The 18,895-nt window shown below is 38.6% G+C and overlaps 1 protein-coding gene across 1 annotated transcript in view; it reads left to right on the top strand.

The window, feature by feature from the left end:
- The first annotated feature begins 326 nt into the window (after positions 1-326).
- LOC129767568 (synaptogyrin) overlaps positions 327-18,895 on the top strand; it is a 46,435-nt gene continuing 27,866 nt past the window's right edge. Inside the window, exons 1-3 of the mRNA XM_055768603.1 lie at positions 327-730; positions 17,496-17,727; positions 17,787-18,107. Of these exons, the coding sequence (XP_055624578.1) occupies positions 623-730; positions 17,496-17,727; positions 17,787-18,107 (661 nt within the window). The 5' untranslated portion in view covers positions 327-622. The remainder of the gene's footprint in view (positions 731-17,495; positions 17,728-17,786; positions 18,108-18,895) is intronic.

Here is an 18,895-nt window from a genome sequence, read left to right on the forward strand (position 1 = left end):
TGATAACCGACTTTTTGAACTACTGAATATCTGCTAGCATCTCCTGCCTTTTCCCTGCACACAATCTCAATCTCCATCAGCTGAAATCCCAATAGCAAAGTCCAATCACGAGTGCTGGGTGGTAAACAAACCTTGACAATGTCACCCGCACTTATAGAACAATAGCCCCATAGGAAAGCGAAATGGCAGAGCCACCCACAGCGCCTACAGAGGGATGCAACGCTCCCAAGTTCTAGGAAACAGAGAATGAGCGAGTGAGAGAAATCGGCGGGAGAATGCTTGTAGAGAGCAAACATCCCCTTTTTCCAGGAGATCAATGTTGTCACTCCTGGAAAATCGCTTGTCACAGTCAGTTCCGTTTCACAAGTGCGTGGAAAGACGTTGCGAAGGTCGCAGGTTTCGTAAGACAGCTCGCGGTCGCGTTTGGATTGTATAAAACGGAAAAGAAAGCATTTTGAAAGTTTCAAATTTGCTGCTCCGCCGGAAAGGAAATCGTTTGAAAGTGACGATCATAAGTGGAAAAGTGCGGTGCTGGTGTTAGCTGAGGCAAAGCGGGCTTAGCAGGAATTTTCACTTGAGCAACGGTTGAATAAAAGGCCTCAAAACGGAGCACATAACGAAAATGATGGATTTCAGCGGTGGTGCCTACGGAGGAGGCAAAGCTGGCGGGGCGTTCGATCCTATCGCCTTCGTGATGCGACCAACTGTGATTCTACGAGCCGTTTGTTGGGTGAATATCGTTGAAAGTTTAGCAATTCCTCCCTGAATGTTGGGTCCATTTTTTGTATTTCCGCATGAAACGGAAAATCGATTTTCTAATAGTTGAGGGTGGCTCTCGCGTGATCTTCCTCTTCGGTATATTTGGGTAACGTGTATGCTATTTGCTATCTCTCGCGCGCGCTCTCTCTGTCATTTTCCATCGAATATTGTCTAGCGGACGAATCCATTCGCGAGAGAGAAACAGAGAGAGTGCATGTAAACATACTCTTGTTTACGTTGGAACCATTTAGCACCAGACGTTTGGATGTGGGTGTGGGTGGATCGTAACCATACATTACTGGGAACTGAGATTGAGCGTGTGAGTACCGATGGATATTTTTCTTGCATTGTCATTATGTGAGACCAGTGGCGCCAGTAGTCATGATGTGTTGTATCGTTTTTTCGAATGCAGTTTCTTGCAATTCAATAAAAATATGTTTTTCAATGTTCATTTTTGACGTAGGATTACGCCTTACATTAAGGGTGCCAAATCAGAAAACAGGTGACGTTTTTATGAAATAATGTTAACGTTAATAACTATTTTTGCTGCGAACGGATTTTAACGATTTGCATACCAATCGAATCGGAAACTTTCTAAGATTTGTTTGATATGCTATATATTACAATCCCATAGTCTGTATATGGTTTAAATTGATAAAAATTGGAAGCATTCCCATTTTCTCATACATTTTTTCTGACCATTTGGGTGCTTTCCGAACAGAGCTGTCAATAACGAGCAACTTATGCAGTCGCTAGAATAGAAACAGTCGGAGACGAATGAATCGTTGAATTTAAAGTCTCCGTAAATAAAGGAAAAGAAGAAGAAGAAGAATAGAAACAACGAAGGGAGATAGAAGAAACAACGAAAGGGGAAGAGAGAATATTTGCGGTGTAAGTAATCTGTCGCTAGCGTATAAGTATTGCATCTCCTCTGAGGAAAATTCTTAGAACCTTTCTGTGCCCGAAACAACAAATGTCACTTATTCTGCTCGTTTTGTGTTTTATGTTTCCCCTCGACCTGCGAATATTTCACTTGAAGTTTATCGCTGCAAATGTGTGCATCTGTTAGATGCGTGTTTGATGCTTGTTGAATGGCGATGCACGGAAGATGCCTCTCGTGATATACTCAGTGCAATGCGTGCATTGATATAAACAATTAAATTGCGACATATGACCAATTAGTGTATTGTTTTCGCAAAGGCAAGAAAGAATCGTTGCTTCTCGAAATGATTCTACAATACCCCGCAAGCCATTAAACCATTTCAGGGTCCCGGAACTTTTTACCAAAGAGTTATTTATGAACTTTCGACGTATTCGCAAATAATATCCGAAATGATAAACCAACAAATTTCGAAAAAAAAAGGATTGCGTAGTCCTACGTCCTAGGCGGTCGTGTCTCGGATACAACCCCTCGATTTTTTTCGTTTTTACTGAAATTTACTTTTTCGATGCGGTTAATATTTACTGAAGGTTACTTTTTCGATGCGGGTAATATGGACATTAGAGTGGCAGCGAAAATGGTCATGTCAAACTTCAAAAACCGACCATGTACATTTTGTTTATTGACTCAAAAAAAATTACCTGTGCAAAGTTTTAACTCAATCGGACATGATTTAGGGGTGCCTCAAAGCGCTCAAAGTTTTGATTTTTTTATCCTCGAAAATATTTCAAGGGGGGAGTAAAGGCAAATTTGGAAAAACGATTTTTGTTTTCGATGCCAAATGACTTAAAAACGCATGAAACGTCGAGATCTGGTGTCATCTCGAAAAAAAATTTTTGGCCGACAATCGATCTTTTGGGACTTAGCCTTAGAGGCAATGAAGGTATGGAAAAAAATCGAATTTAAAGAACCGACCATGTACCTTTTGTTTATTGGCCCAAAAAATGATCTGTGCAAGATTTCATCTCAATCGGACATGATTTAGGGGTGCCTCAAAGCGCTCAAAGTTTTGATTTTTTCATCCTGGAAAATCTTCCAAGGCGGGGGGAGTAAAGGAAATTTAGAAAATCTGGCTCATCTGAGCGGCTCTTTTTTGAGCCGAGACTCTTTTGAACCGTGGCTTTTTTGTTAGCCGAGGCTCTTTCAAAAAGCGGCTCTTTTTGAGCCGAGACTCTTTCAAGGAGCAGCTCTTTTTAGAACAATGGTTTTTATTTTAGCCAAGACTCTTTCAAAGAGCGTCTCTTTTTTGAACCGCGGCTTTTTTTTTAGCCGAGACTCTTTCAAAAAGCGGTTCTTTTTGAGCCGAGACTCTTTCAAAGAGCGGCTCTTTTTTGAACCGCGGTTTTTTAAGCCGCCACTCTTTCGTAAAGCGATTCTTTTTTGAACCGCGGCTTTTTTTTAGCCGAGACTCTTTTGAAAAGCGGCTCTTTTCTGAACCGCGGTTCATTTCTAGAGAACCGTTAATCGTACGCTCGTTCTGACGAACCGTCACAAATGAGCGGCTCGTGAGCGCTCGCCCATCTCTACTTAATATCGCTTCTCTTTTAACTCACAACCCGAAATATCAGCGAATTGAATTTTGATATTAAACTACTCAAAATGCTTAATATCGTAGCCACTGAAATTACATCCACACGCGGAATTATTTATGATTTTCGGTTCTTTTCTACTTCTGATCAGTATTCACTGCCATACGGTGGTTTAAATATTATAGAATAACATGTAAAAGGTGTTCTCATTAACAGAAATCTGAAATTCAAAATGTAACTATACAAATCAACCACCTGTCCATATTACCTCCACTGTTCGTATTACCTGCACTTCCACTATAGACATCATCTTAAGGCTTAACCTTTCAGTTTTTGGAATATTCCACGAACATATTTTTATCTTGGTGTTTGTAGATATATATAGTGGACAAAAATATCGAAAAGATATAATTCTGCAGGACCTTTCAACGCAGAGATATTTTTATTTGAATGAAAAAAAATTGTGCTAGACGGTGTTTGTGGGTGTGGAGTGTATGTAGGGAAAGGGCGGTAAAGACTAAAAGTAAACGTTGAATTTTTTTCGTGAGATTCACCTAACATATATAGCTATCTCACCACAAATTGATAGTCTAAGTTTCTTTTGAAAATAAAATTTATTTTTGAGGCAGAAATTATTCAAAATGAATGTGTCCGGCATCTTTGAGAAAAATCCCCGAGCTCCGAGAACGAACAACGACGCAACCCAGAAATCATTCTACATCACACCATTTCATAATGAACAGACTGAAGATGACATCAAGCAGTACCTCCGTGAAACAATCAATGCTGACGCTGATACAATCGAATGTGTTAAACTAGTCCCGAAAGGTAAAAACGTGAGTGAACTGACATTCGTGTCATTCAAGCTATCCGTACCAACTGAAATAGTAGCTCAGGTTAGCGATACTTTCTACTGGCCTGAAGGAGTAGAAGTACGAGAATTTCTTCCAAAAACGACAAATCTCCTTTGAATGTACGACCACCTTTGTTACTAGTGTGAATGAAAGCGCAGTTGTAGCGCCAGTAATCTCGATTCAATCAAATGAATGCACTATTACACGCTCTGTGTCTGATCAAATGTTTTGTTATGAATTTAAACAACGCGACATAAGTGATTTGGAAATGAAAGTAATCGTTGAAAAGATTTCCAAAAATTTTGTTAAAATTGGGTTTCAAAACGCTCGTAGTCTCCTAGCAACCATTGACAAATATCGACTGTTTTTTGAATTTTCTAAGCTAACAGTAATTGGGATTGTTGAGACTTGGCTGAAACAATCCAACACAAATAAATCTGTGGAATTGAATGGATATAATATAGTTCGATCGGATCGTTACTCGAAGACAAAGCAACGAGGAGGCGGTGTAGCGTTGTATGTGAAGAAAGGTATGAAATATTCGGTCGTTGCTCGATCTAAACCTGGGAGTGAAATCGATTTTTTATTTTTAAAACTTAAATCTTTTGTGTGGCATTGTTTACAGGCCACCAGATAGCGCCATTGGTTTGATGAATGGGATTTACCTGAGAGAGAGGAGCCAGCTGAATGACAGATAGTTTGTTTTCTTCTTATTCTTTTTGCGCTTTCTCATCAAGAAAATTCAAATCGGACAATTTCAATCAAGCAAGTTGTTGTCATTCATCTATGAGAAAAGTGTTCAAACTTGACGTGAATCTTTGTTTGTGAGTACATTTGTGCGTTTTTATCCTCGATTTGGTTTTTGACGTAGGACTACGTCTAACAGGAATATATGGGGGGAAAACGAAAATTTGAACACTGATCATGTGGGATACAATGAAAGATGTACTAGGTCAGCCCACATCATGGCTTCCAGCAGCATCGGCCCACTCAAACAAGTTTCTTTTACTTCTGACTATTTCGATATAGTTGTCCTGAAGAATTATTTCGATGATTTCTAAAACAATATCCGAAATAATAAGCAAACAAATTTTTATGATTCCTTTGCCGGATGAGATCTTGCGTGAATTTATGGGTGTTTTCGGCTCATTTGTGACTTTTTCCGATCGTTCATTTAGTTTTCGCGAATTCATTCATGGTTCCCGGATTAAAAGTCAAGCTGGGCGTGAAGAAGGCATTTTCCAGCGGCGAGAGCCGTTTTCTTCGATTGAAAACAAAAGGTGTTTCGAATGTTTCGTTTTGCGGCGGTTGCTATCACTACGCTGTCAAAACATTACCGGTTCGGTTCGGATTATTGTAGCTGTTCAGCGAAAGGTGGTGCAGACACAAATTTGTGGATTATTAATTTGGAAACGATGTTTTTCACAGCATTTGAGATGAAGTTTTGCTCTTGGCACCAAACAATCAACATGCTAATGTTGAAGGTGAAGGTTTACTCGGATGTTTTATTGCTTCACTGCTTTGATAATGGTTTGCGCGTTTAGTTTGTCTACATTACATCTGCACTGTATATAAATATGAAACAATGAATTACGTATTTTGAGCTTGTTTTTCTGAAGTGAAATAACTTGACCTAAATTCGAACAAATGAAAATAAACCAATATTTATATTTTTTTATCTCGAACCGCCCGAACAGATAGTGAAGGTGAACCAATCAGTCTCGTCCACAAAACTAAAAGGTGTGATATAATTAGCTTCACCATATCAATCTTGATCAGCGATAACATGATCCATTCGCTATACAATCATAATTGAGTGGATTTCCAAGCTGGCACCTGCTTATACAGATTTTTGTGATTTCAATAGCTTGCTTTCAAAGCAATTTTTGAGCTATTGAAACTAGTTTTTGGATCAATAACTAACAAACATTAGACATTCTATCTTTCGAATGAAGCGGTTAACATACCATTTCTATCAACTAACAATGCTCGAAATCCTGTTTCTCTAATGTAACGCTCTCGTTCTTAAAGCTTTGAACTTACACCCCAGTATAGAAATGAAAGATGTAGTCCGACGTCAAAATCATTTTCACATAAAATTTCTTGCAATAAAATGTTATGTTAAAATTTTCTACATATTTCAATACTTCCCCTTGGTTCACCGTGACTGGTTCGCGCTGACATAAGGGCCATCACAACAAACGCGAGCTGGCTCCTCTCTCTCAGGGATTTACGAGCTGGTTTCAGACATTTCATCGACAGAATCTAATATCATGCTGATGGGAGATTTCAACATCAATTTACTTGATACTGACTTGCCGAAAACTCGCATATTGTTCGACAACCTACATTCGTTAATCTTTAAAATTGTTCCCTCATCCCCAACATGCCACAAACGTGGATGTCGCTCGTCACAGATTGATATTGTGAGTGGAAACTGTCTAAGTAAAGTGAACAATTGTTATCAGTCGGCGATGGCTGGAATTAGTGATCATGATTTCTTATGTGTGGATTATCGCGTTAAAAATAAGAAATTACCACCTGAAGAACACTGGTATCGAGACTATAACAAGATTGATCTTCATGCATTCACACGTGATCTTAGTCACTCGAACTTCAATGCAATGTATTGCTGTCATAATGTTGATGACAAATTGGCTGTTTTCAATGATTCACTCCTAGCAGTGATTCAGAGACATGCACCAATTACGAAAAAACTAATTCATGATCCTTGTGCCCCGTGGATCAATTCCCAAATTCGACGATTTTTTAAGAACAGATCTGAAGCTTATGAATGTTGGAAGCAAGATAAAGAAAATGAAACAAAATGGAACACTTTTGCTCGATTGAGAAATATAACAAACCGTCATATCCGTTTATCTAAGCGAGAATTTTTCACTTCTCAACTGAATGCAAACCTTCCAGCAAATAAACTATAAAGCGACTTGGCCTCAAACGAACTCCAACTGGATCCCCTGGAATTGACGTTTCAGCAACGAGTTTGAATAACTTTTTCATCTCTCATTATGTTCCGCGTACTCTTACCGAGTTTCCATTAGAAAATAGTTTTACTACAAAATTTTTCTTTCCAAGGTATTACCACAGATGAGGTTCTTACTGAAATTACGTCTGCTTCATGTAACTCGGTTGGAAATGATGAAATTCCACTAAAAATATTAAAGATGTCTCTCTCAGTAACGCTACCGTACATTACTGATATTTTCAATTGTTGTGTCACGACATCAACTTTCCCAAGCATGTGGAAAATTGCTAGAGTAGTTCCGATTGGAAAGGTTGATAATCCTGTAAACGAGTCAGAGTACCGACCAATTAGCATACTGCCAGCCATCTCTAAAATTTTTGAAAAGATTCTTTCAAACCAGTTGAACGAATATTTAAATAGGAATGAACTACTTTGTCGCTTTCAATCAGGCTATCGTAAAAACTGCAGCACTACGACCGCCTTGATAAAAATTGATAACGATATTCGACGCGCACTGGACAAAAAGATGTTAACTGTATTAGTACTGCTTGATTTCAGTAAAGCGTTTGATTCTATAAATCATCTGTTACTTTACAAAAAAATTGCACGCTGTTTTATGCTGCATGGATCTGCTGTTGCATTGATATCAAGCTATTTGTCGAACCGCTCTCAATATGTTGACTTCAACGGTACAAAATCTGATATTGTCCAGGTTGAAAGTGGCGTACCTCAAGGGTCGATCTTAGGCCCTCTACTATTTTCCATGTTCATAAATGACCTGCCTAACCGTATGAACTACTGCATGGTTCACCTGTATGCCGATGACTGATAGTTATACCTGTCAGGTAAGCTGAATGACTTAACGAACATTGTAAACATGATCAACATTGATATTGAAAATATTATTTCTTGGAGCAATAACAATGGACTAATCCTCAATGCTTGTAAGACTCAAGCTATAATTTTTAAATCAAGACACATGGATGTACATGGAGCTCCGTCTGTCAAAATGGATACCAAGAACATAAGTTACTCGGAAGTTGTGAAAAACCTAGGCATCTTAATGGACAGTAGCCTAAACTGGAAAGCTCAGACTAATGCAGTGTGTCAAAAAGTGTACTATGCGATGCTGACCTTGGTGGCTCTCAAACAATTTACCCCTCAGCATATCAAATTGAAACTTGTTCGAGCATTAATCATTCCACTATTTGAGTATGGAGATGTACTTTATACTAAATCAATGAGCGAAAATTTTTGCAAATTGCAATTGGCTTTTAATTCATTTACCAGATTTGTGTATGGACTCAATAGATTTGACCATATCTCTGAATTTTCAAAATCAATCCTCAACTGTAGCTACAGCGAATATTTGGATTTCCGAACGTGCACTATGACTTTTAAAATGCTAAGAAATGCCCCAAAATACTTGGAAAACCTTTTCGTTGCGTCATCACTTCCACGAACTCATAATTTGCTACTCCCAAGATGTGAAACAAATATTTTGAGAGTTTCTTTTGAGCATCGAGCAATAAGGCTATGGAACAGCCTTCCACGAACGATCAAATCAACAACATCATTCCATAAATTCAGAAGAGCGTGTAAAATGCATTTATGTGAATAGATTCCTTATAGATAGCGGTAGTAATACATACTTTGAGAACCATTATTAGGTTACTTGTATTATGAATTTTATAGAAATAAATTAAAAAAATTAAAAAATATAAGAATGAGTCGGGAAAGACAGACACTAACTGAAAATCCAAGCTTATGTACTCGATATGTTTTGGAGGTCTTCAAATAGGCCTCGTCAATGAACGAACAAAAAGTCTTGACTAAAATCACCTAGAAGGGCTTGTATTTTTTTCTCATCTTTTCATGTTAATAGCTAATAGTTAATAGTTAATACATTCAGAATGACAAATTCGGATTACATTTTAAAAAACGCTCTACTGATTCGTCCATGTACTCTGGTTGCTCTTGCAAACGTAGTTGGTGAGCATCTGTTTAAAAAGAAGGAGGAGATAATCAGGACATTTTGTTTAAAAAAAAAGTTTGTTTTTACCGTCGTTGGCGTGTCCGTCTTACCCGACTTCATTAGTATTTTGTTTTCATTATATTTCTGGAGTAAAAATGAGAAAACTTCACCGATGATTCGATAAAATAGAAGAAAAGTTATGGTACAACACTCTCGCAACGAAAAATACCCCAAAAAATTACTCGATAGTAATGAGAACCTTATTTTCTGCAGACGAAAATTTACATCAAGCTGCTCTTTGCCAATGAGAATGGTCATCTCTAATTTCAAAAAGTTACCTAATAAAAAACGTTCACCACCTCGAAAAAACACCCTATGCCAAAAATCAGCTCAATCGGACTTAAGGGAGAGTGGCGCAAAGCGGTCAAAGTTTGAGTTTTTTGAAAATCGAAAAATCACCCAAGGGGGGAGGAAATCGGGGTTTTCGAAAAAAAAATATGCCAAGTGTCTTAAAATTGCGTGAAACGTCGAGATCTAGTGTAATCTCAAAAAACATTTTTTGTCAAATATCGACACTCTGGAACTTTGCTTTTTTTCGGAATACGAGACGAAACATATGATTTTGGATACCAATTAAAATAGTTATCTCGATTTGTCATTTGGAACTTGTTGCGAAATGTTGATTTGCACGATGAAATACCGTATGTTCCAGAGTGTCGATCAGTCTTCGGAAAGCAACGCGGTGCTGATGTGCAACTTTTTGTTTTGCACCCAGTTGAACTCTCACTCCTTGCGCACACCTGCGCCCGGACGAATCAACGCGCACCGAAACAAAGTTGAAATGTTTTGTTTCAACACCGTTCGCTTTAAAGTTCGAACATCCTTTCTGCACCGTATCCTTACACCGGTGTATATGTCCAATTTTAAACCGCGCTCGAATCTTGTTTGTTTGTTTTGCTTTCTCTGTTGAGGCGGTGCGTATGGGGACGCGCTGTTGTTTTTATGCTTTGCCTAGAACGAACAAAGACAAAGCGGGCGCTAGAATTTGATGTGTATGTGTGTGTATAGAATGAGACGCGCATCACACAAGTGAGAAGAAATGTTTAGTATCTGAGTTCTGCGCCGGGTACATTCCGTGCTGTCGTGTTTATGAATTTTGTGCCCTTCGCACCAAGATAGAATACAAGTTTTCTTTGAGCGCGCGCTGATGAAAATTAAACTCAAGCGCAGCACTGAGTTTGTTTTCTGAAAACTGGTGTCGATTTTTGTTATGTGATAAAACCTCAACTTAAAAAAAATATATTTATGAAAAAAAAATATGGTCCCGATACCATGAACACTATAAGACCCATATACAATCAATAATCACGAAAACAAAATCCAATTTTTCTAAAAAGAACACATCTCTGATTTTTTGATGTGCTATGTGAAAAATCTGAAATAATATAAACACATATAGCGCCCTTGTACCCGAGACCATGAAAACTATAAAAAAAAGATACAATCAATAATTACGAAAACAAAATTCAAATTCATCATTTGAATCGGTTATATTCAAAAGTTATGAATTTTTGAAAAATTTCATTGTTGGAAAAAAATGGAAAGTGGAAAAAAACGGGAAAAAATTGATTTTTCGGAGCACCTACTAAAATGGAAATGGGCACCCTAGTGAAAAAACAGGGAGTGGGTTATATCTATGGTATAACCGCAATGGTGACGTAGGACTATCGTTGTTTTTGTGTTGTTGAATCTGAATCCATTCTGAATGAATGAATAAATGAATATTTGGGGGACTTCGAAAACGAGAGCGTTACGTTGGAGGTACCAGGTTTTATGCATCCAATATTGGATACGAAAATATCCTACTGATGGGGAAGAATAATCTTCAGAAGCTTCCCTGCTAACTACACTTGATTGAAAAATCACAGAACCAAATGTATTTGGTTGCAGTGTTATATGGTTAGAAAACATTAAAATAAACTCTTTCGCTTGCATGTTATTTTCAATTCCAAGGGGAACTGGCAAATTTTTTTGCAACAGCGGTATCTTACCGGATTCTTCCCGAAGTCCGCCACCAGTGGGTAATGCTAACTCGATAACCACCTGTTAATTGCACTCGATTGAAAAATCACAAAACCAAATGTATTTGGTCGCAGTATTATATGGACAGAAAACGTTAAAATAAACTCTTTCGCTTGAATGTAATTTTCAATTCCAAGGGGAACTGGCAGATTATTTTGCAGCAACGATCACTTCTTTCCGGATTCTTCTCGATAACCAGCAAACGTAAACAGTTGCGCGCGTGTGTGTGTGTGTGTGTGTGGCGGTTGCTCCGATGTCTCAAGCGGAACCAATTTTCGATGCTGGTATTCTCTCGGTCGTCTTCTCTTCTTCTGATGGATCGACTTTTTTGCGTTCCGTCACAGTCCCAAACAAACTGAATGCGTTTCAGGTTAGGTCAGGCCATCCAGCTCGTCCCAGCTCGTTCAACTCGTTGAGTAACGATGTTGTCTTGTCGATGTCCTCACGAAAAATGAATGCGTTTCATGGATAGAATGGTTTTGTATTATAGAGGCTTTAAACTTTTCAGTTTCTTTCGTCTCTAGCCTTGAGAAAGGCCTTTGGAACTCTACTCTAACTCTAACTCTAACTCTACACCTCCACCCTCATTGCCTTGAGAAAGGCACTCGATCCCTCGCCGTCCAGCTCGTCCAGCAACGATGTTGTCCAGTCGGTGTCCGCACAAAGAATGGTGCGTTTCACCACCAGAATATCGCTCAAGTATGCTTTTTGTCCGTGACTGAATCGAAAGAAGGTGTGGTTTACGATGGCAATTTGGAAGGCAAACTAGAGGGAAATGAACTCTCTGAGTTTGAAACTTTCGGCAACTGAGCAATAATCGATTGAAAATTATATAATTTTCACGATGCGAAACATTTTCCGTTGCGCGCGCATCCAATATTGGAAACGAACATATCCTACTGATGGGGAAGAATAATGTTCAGAAGCTTTCCTGCTGATTGCATTTGATTGAAAAATCACAAAACCAAAAGTATTTGGTCGCTGCGTTATATGTTAGAAAACATTAAAAAAAAACTCTTTCGCATGAATGTATTTTTCAATTCCCAGGGGAACTGGCAATTATTTTTCAGCAACGATAATATCTTTGCTGATACTCTCTTGGTCACCTTCTCTTCTCCATCTGATGGCTCGGCTTTTCTGCCCTCCCTCACAGTTCCAAACAAACTGCATGTCTTTCAGGTCAGATCAGGCTATGTAACGAATCCCTCGCCGTCCAGCTCGTCCAGAACGTTCACCTCGTTCAATTACGATGTTGTCTTGTCGATATCTTTACGAAAAATTAATGCGTTTCACCACCAGAATATCGCTTAAGTATGCTTTTTGTGCGTGATTGAATCAAGAGAAGGTGTGGTTTACGATGGCATTTTGGAAGGCAAACTAGAGGGAAATGAACTCTCTGAGTTTGAAACTTTCGGCAACTGAGCAATAATCGATTGAAAATTATATAATTTTCACGATGCGAAACATTTTCCGTTGCGCGCGCATACAATATTGGATGCGAAAATTTTCTACTGATGGGGAAGAATAATTTTCAGAAGCTTTCCTGTTAATTGCGATTGATTGAAAAATCACAAAACCAAATGTATTTGGTTGCAGTGTTGTATGAATAGAAAACATTAGAATAAACTCTTTCGCATCAATGTATTTTTCAGTTCCCAGGGGAACTAGCAGATTATTTTTCAGCAACGATTGAATCTTTCCGGAATTTTCTCGATGCTGAATGGCACCCAAACGAAGAGTTCCGCGCGTGTGTGTGTGTGTGGCGGCTGCTCCGATTTCTTCCCGGGGAACCGTTTGTGGCATCACTCTCCTCCTTATGGATTCCCTTCTGGCCTAAGGTGCACAAACAGGCTCTTGGTGACACCGTTCATCCGCGCTTTCATGATAAACGAAGAGCTTCACCACAACAGCGACAACATGCTCCAATCGCTGTTCAATTATAAATGAGTGGATTTCCGAGCGGCGCTCGCTTATATACCGATTGGTGATTTCAATAGCCTGTGTTGAAAGCAATTTTAAGCCTGTTGAAACAAGTTTTTGGATCAAGAAGTAACAAGTATATAACGCGTAGACATTTTATCTTTCGAATGAAATGTTTATCATACCATTTCGTTCAGTTGTTTATGAGCTATTAACGCTCAAAATCTCGGTCTCGGGCGTAACGCTTTCGTTTTCGAAACTTTGATTTTACACCCCGGTATAGAAATGAAAGACGTAGTCCTACGTCAAAAAAATACGGGTTTATTATTTTGCAATGAAGAACAAAACTACCACTTTTCACGAAAATCTGAGAACCACTATATCGGTTTGGCATGGAATGGCTGAGTATTCACTCAAAGCATTAATCCATACACTATATGATTATTATCATGATTTTCAGCTTCAGAGCACAGTCTTTCACTGTAAACACTTCTGTAAGGATCTGAAAGATAACCCCCAGCAAACATTGTCAATTGGGGATACTGCTTTGAGTTTAATGACTACCAAACGTAAGGATCGATTCGAAATATTTTCGCATTGCATTCGATTTCGTTAGCAATGGTGTTTTTTTCCTGAACGCGACGCTGACTATCATTTCCATTTCCCACTTCGTTGAAACTGTCCCAAAAGGTGTCGTGAGCTTCGCATGTAAGGTTTAACTCAGTTTCGTCTCTTCTGTTTCTTTAATTTGATTTGTGGTGAAGTAAGTGCACCCTCTTTCAGATTATCATCCCTGTAGACAGTTCCAAGTTTTTCAATCTTGAATGTAAATAATTGATTGATGTTCTTTGCTTCTTCTAATTCGTAGTGCTTACTCTTACTCGATAAGTATTAAAAATATTTCAATATATCCGCAAAATATTCATCACTAATAAAAAATCATCAACAGAAACAACAATCTGTTCAATATTCCTTACAGAAAACTGGACACTCTATTAAGGGATATTCATTCTTTACGGAAAATTGTATCATAGTTAATTTTTTTTTTGTAAATTATTTGCTTCATGCACACATGAAGTTTCTCCCAGCTTCGTTTTCCAAAATAAAGAGCCGAATATCCGGCTATCCGTTTCAACACTACACCCAAAATTGATTTTTAGCTCATGTTTTGTCATCCCGATTTATGACATTAAATGAGACATAACATAACATAAAATGTCATGACTCACAAAAACTGGTAAGCATTTGTATAATATACATGGTACAGCAATATAAGATTAATACGAGCGAGCGAAACAAAAGACAAATAAGCTTTCCGCATACTTTACCACATACACCGGCCAGACCGAGATAGATATTGTTCTCCTTCATGCGCTCCATTTCTACTCTTAGAAAACACTTCCCAACTTCATTTTATAATCAGGTGCAATAGTATCACGCATTTGCTGAACAACTGCTGAAGCATCATTAGCCATGTGGATAGCGTTCTCGTGTAAAATATCTTTGCATTCCAGCCGGCCTTGGTTCGATCCCCATTGATGTCGTATGAACTTTTTTTTGCACAATCCCAAATGAAATGAGAAAAGAAAACAGAAAGAGATGTCTTCTCGCATACATACAAACCATTTTTAAGCTTTTAAAACAGCTCATTATTTGCGCATTTGACTCTCCAGCACACTGAATGACATCATTTCTGCCAAAGATAAAATGTTTTCTGCCAACGCTAGTTTGGGTATAGTATGAAAGAAAAAAGCGCAATGTTTTCTCTAATCAAAAATTGAAGAATATCTATATATGTGGAAATTTCTTCAGATCATGGTACAGAGTCTTTCAGATTAAATGCCCACGTAACAAATTTGAATAACTTCTACAACAGTGAACCGATTTTTATTTTAAAAAACCAAAATAAAGCTTATTTTAGGACATTTTCGATGTGACCACCCCTTTTTCGATAACGCGTTTTAAACGATGGACAAAATTCTTCATGCACAACTCTAACATTACGACTTCGATGCTGTTGAAAATCCGAGTTATTTCTTCTTTAAGTTCCTTCACATTTTGTGGCTTATTAACATAACAACGGTCCTGTACCTCCAGAGGAAGTAATCGACGATGAGAAATGTTGAAATTCTTACCATAAGAGGAAAAAGTTTCATTAAGTCTTCGGTTGCTCGAGTAATACGATTTCACTAAAAATACACGTTTTTGTAAATTGTACATCTTGATACTAAAAACCATCCGATCAGACTGAACGAGTAGCCGAATGTTATCGTCCCGAAGTGGGGAATGCAGTGTTACCATTGACGGTGCGAAAAAAAAAAGTTTATGAGAAGCTATTCGATTTTTTTTTGCGTGAGCGTTTATTCTGAAAAACTGTTGAAATTTCAATGTTTGGCATACTTCACATACTGAGCGCAATAATTTGTTGGTATTTATAGGAACATGCATTGATACTCTCCGTCTTCACATCATTTTCCTCTCGTTCACTTCCAGATCGATGTGACAAAGTATTTCCGTTCCAAGATTTCCTTTTATCTCGTCACAAGAATTAGACGGCCTGCGCGTTCTAATTTACGGCAATCCAATCAAAACACTTAAACTGCTTCCCCTCATCCTCGCTCCCAACCGATCCATATATGTTGCCTTCACATATATATTTGAAATCAACGGACGATTGTTCGTTATTTTGCAATTTTGTAAAAAAGCTGTCTCTTTTACAAACTTGCATAATCTCTCCAGTAGCCACAAATCCGTGTTTACATAATACAGGCTGCCCCTTTTGGTTTACTCACATGCACGCTCGCTCAACGCATATTCAAAGGACAATTAAAGCAACACAAACGGCTGTTCTTTTTTTTGTGTGCCTATTTGTCCAACCACTGTTTCTGCCGTCCTTATACTATTCCCTCATTATGTGTGTCATTGAAGGCGCCTTCGGTGGGTCAGTCGCAGAAGGATGCCAAAGTGGGTGTGGGTGTCTGGAGCAGATGACATAACAGCCCTCACATTCAAGTACTCTTGTTCGTTGAGTCACTATCGTGAGGAATTTTTCACGAGATGCATATTTGAGTTACAGCTCAGACACATCCATCGTTCCCATTGCCGGGTTTCCCATTCTAATGTTTATATGTTCGTTCTGTTAGCCGGGGAGCGATAGATTGAATCGAGATGAATTGAGAGATAATAAATGTGTTCCACATTTGGTGGAAACACTACGGGGAGATGTAAATCGATACTCTCTAAATATTTTTTTTGTATATTCCTCCTTTCGCCAATTTAAGGACCCTGCATTGATTCATTTTCTAATTCACGTTTTTTCAAGGCCAGTGGCGAATAAATTTCGTAGCTTCCCCCTAATCATTGTAAGACGACTTATAGATAATAACTTCGTACAGTTTTATTGCATGACCTAAATTACAAACTGCCGTGTCCATTATCTCAACCTGTCACCAATTGGTCGGCGTTAAGTCAGATCGGACCATGTGACATTTTTATGATTTCGAGAAAAACGAACAAAAAGTTTAATGCTCTGCAATTTTCAAAGCATTTAATTTTATCATTCAATACTGTTCTCAGAAATGTTAGTTACTCTCTGGCAATATTGATGATGAATGACGTATGATAGTTGTAAAAAACATCAAGTAGCATGCCAAAAAAGGCAGTTATTTGGTTGCCTATACGTACATGGTCCACCCTGACGGAACCAAATGAAGCACTTTTTTTTGTTTCACTATGACTGAACAATTTCGAAATATTTCTCAATCAATTACAGTTGTGAGTCAAAGTGTGCCATTTTGCTATGAAAATTAGAGCGAGAAGGATTGTGAGTTTGCACTGCATAAACATTTGTTTGCGTTCAGCATAATAGTCTCTGCCATCTGCTGCTGGCATGAATATGATTGCACGGCAAACATGTTAAGCATAAAAACCCCATTTTCAATCATCTTAGACAATATTTGTCAATAGAATCGTCAAATTTGAATTCATTGTCATCGCTACAGCCTACAGCCTCTGAAATAGTACATTTTGCGATCATTCACACTGAAGACCAGCTTTTTTCACTGATCCGTTCAGTCGATGTGGACCAAGTTTATTTTTTAATATACTCAGAATGTGCACATTTTACATTAACAGGTAATATTTCGGCAAGGTACCTATTAGCTTCAAGAAAATGTTTTGTTGATTTGAATTCCGCGCTTGGATATTATTTAAATTCAATATACAGATGATTGTCACAAGGTCCGCTCTGACTGCATACTATGAGGGGTTTTCGTTGATCAATCATAACAATTTCGATCCGGTTTTCCTGCTGTATGCGTGATTTTCCAAATCAGATAAATGTGATATGTAGCTTACATAATGCTTAACCAAATGTAATCAATAACTCGAAATTTTCAATTTTGCGACTTGGTCCCATCTGATTTAACACCGACCAATTGTTTGTCTACTCCAGCTATTCGCGATCATCGTTTTCGGCTGCATATCATCCGAGGGCTGGCGGGAAGAAGGTGGCAAGGAGTACTGCATAATCAATCGGGATTCGAACGCGTGCAACTATGCGGTAGGCATCGGAGTCATCGCTTTTCTAGCCTCGATGGGTTTCATCGCCGGTGAGTATATGTTCGAGAAGATGTCCTCGGTAAAAACTCGGAAGCACTACGTTCTCGGGGATCTCGGATTTTCCGGTAAGTTTATCTGCGGAGTTTTTGGATTGGCCGACTAACAAACCGATGCGCTCTTCCAGCCTTGTGGACCTTCCTGTACTTCATCGGCTTCTGCTACCTCACCAACTCGTGGGGCAAAGCGGAGACTCCACCCAACGGTGAGGGTGTGAACAATGTCCAGGCTTCCATTGCGTTTTCGTTCTTCTCGATCTTCACCTGGGCCGCCTGTGCCTACTTCGCGTATCTGCGCTTCAAGGCGGGCGTGGATCCGTCCTTCTCGTCGACCTACGAGTCGGATCCGAACGCTACCACCCAGTACTCGGCCTATCCGGTGGGCGCGGAAAGCGAACAGTTCCAGCAGGCACCATTCAGCGGCCAACAGCAGCAGCAGCAATCGGCTGGTGAGTAATAGTTGATGTTTGTTTTTTTACCGAATAAGAGGCTATTCCGTACAGCAAAATAAACACTAAGCAGTAATTCAACGCTTAATGACGGATCGATTAGTTTCTAAAACATGTTTTGGATGAATTTTTGCTAGCCATTAATTATATGAAATAATTAATCAAGTAATTTTACAAGAAAGCTACTTTAGCTCAAACTTTAATTATAAAATTCAAAAGTCTTCGGTTGTATAGAAAAAACTATAGAGAGTTAAGTTGCAGGTGATACACGATAATTTTTTGTCGACAAATTGTTACTTGACACCATGTTATCAAGTCGGGGCCAACAAGAGACCAGAATCGTTGACGTAATGACGAAACAGAGTCGTTTTCTTGTTTTTAAGATGCTTTAAACTTTGCAGTCCACACGGCTCTTGCGCAACGATGTACAAAATTTTATGTGTTTAAAAATGATAATTGGCGTGATGAACCGTTGATTGAGTGAATATAGCCTCAGTTCCACAAAAACGGAACTGTGATAACTCAATTTGTTCACATCAGCTTTGAAGTTTTGGTTGTAACTCAAACCACTTCCATAAAACTAATTATTGATACGATATTTAACCGGAAAACCTTCGATTTGCGAAGTGATCGTTAGGAAGATCTAGGTTAATTCCAAATGAAATCGTCCTAAACATGCAGATTTTAAAAACTTGTATTTTTGATTCCAATGAAAGTGTGCATCCTGTTTGGGTTGGAGGAAATATGAGTTTTTCACAGCAATTGGGAATTTTTTGACTCAAGCGTAA

The sequence above is a fragment of the Toxorhynchites rutilus genome, chromosome 2 (assembly GCF_029784135.1).
Source record: "Toxorhynchites rutilus septentrionalis strain SRP chromosome 2, ASM2978413v1, whole genome shotgun sequence".
NCBI classification, from domain to species: domain Eukaryota; kingdom Metazoa; phylum Arthropoda; class Insecta; order Diptera; family Culicidae; genus Toxorhynchites; species Toxorhynchites rutilus.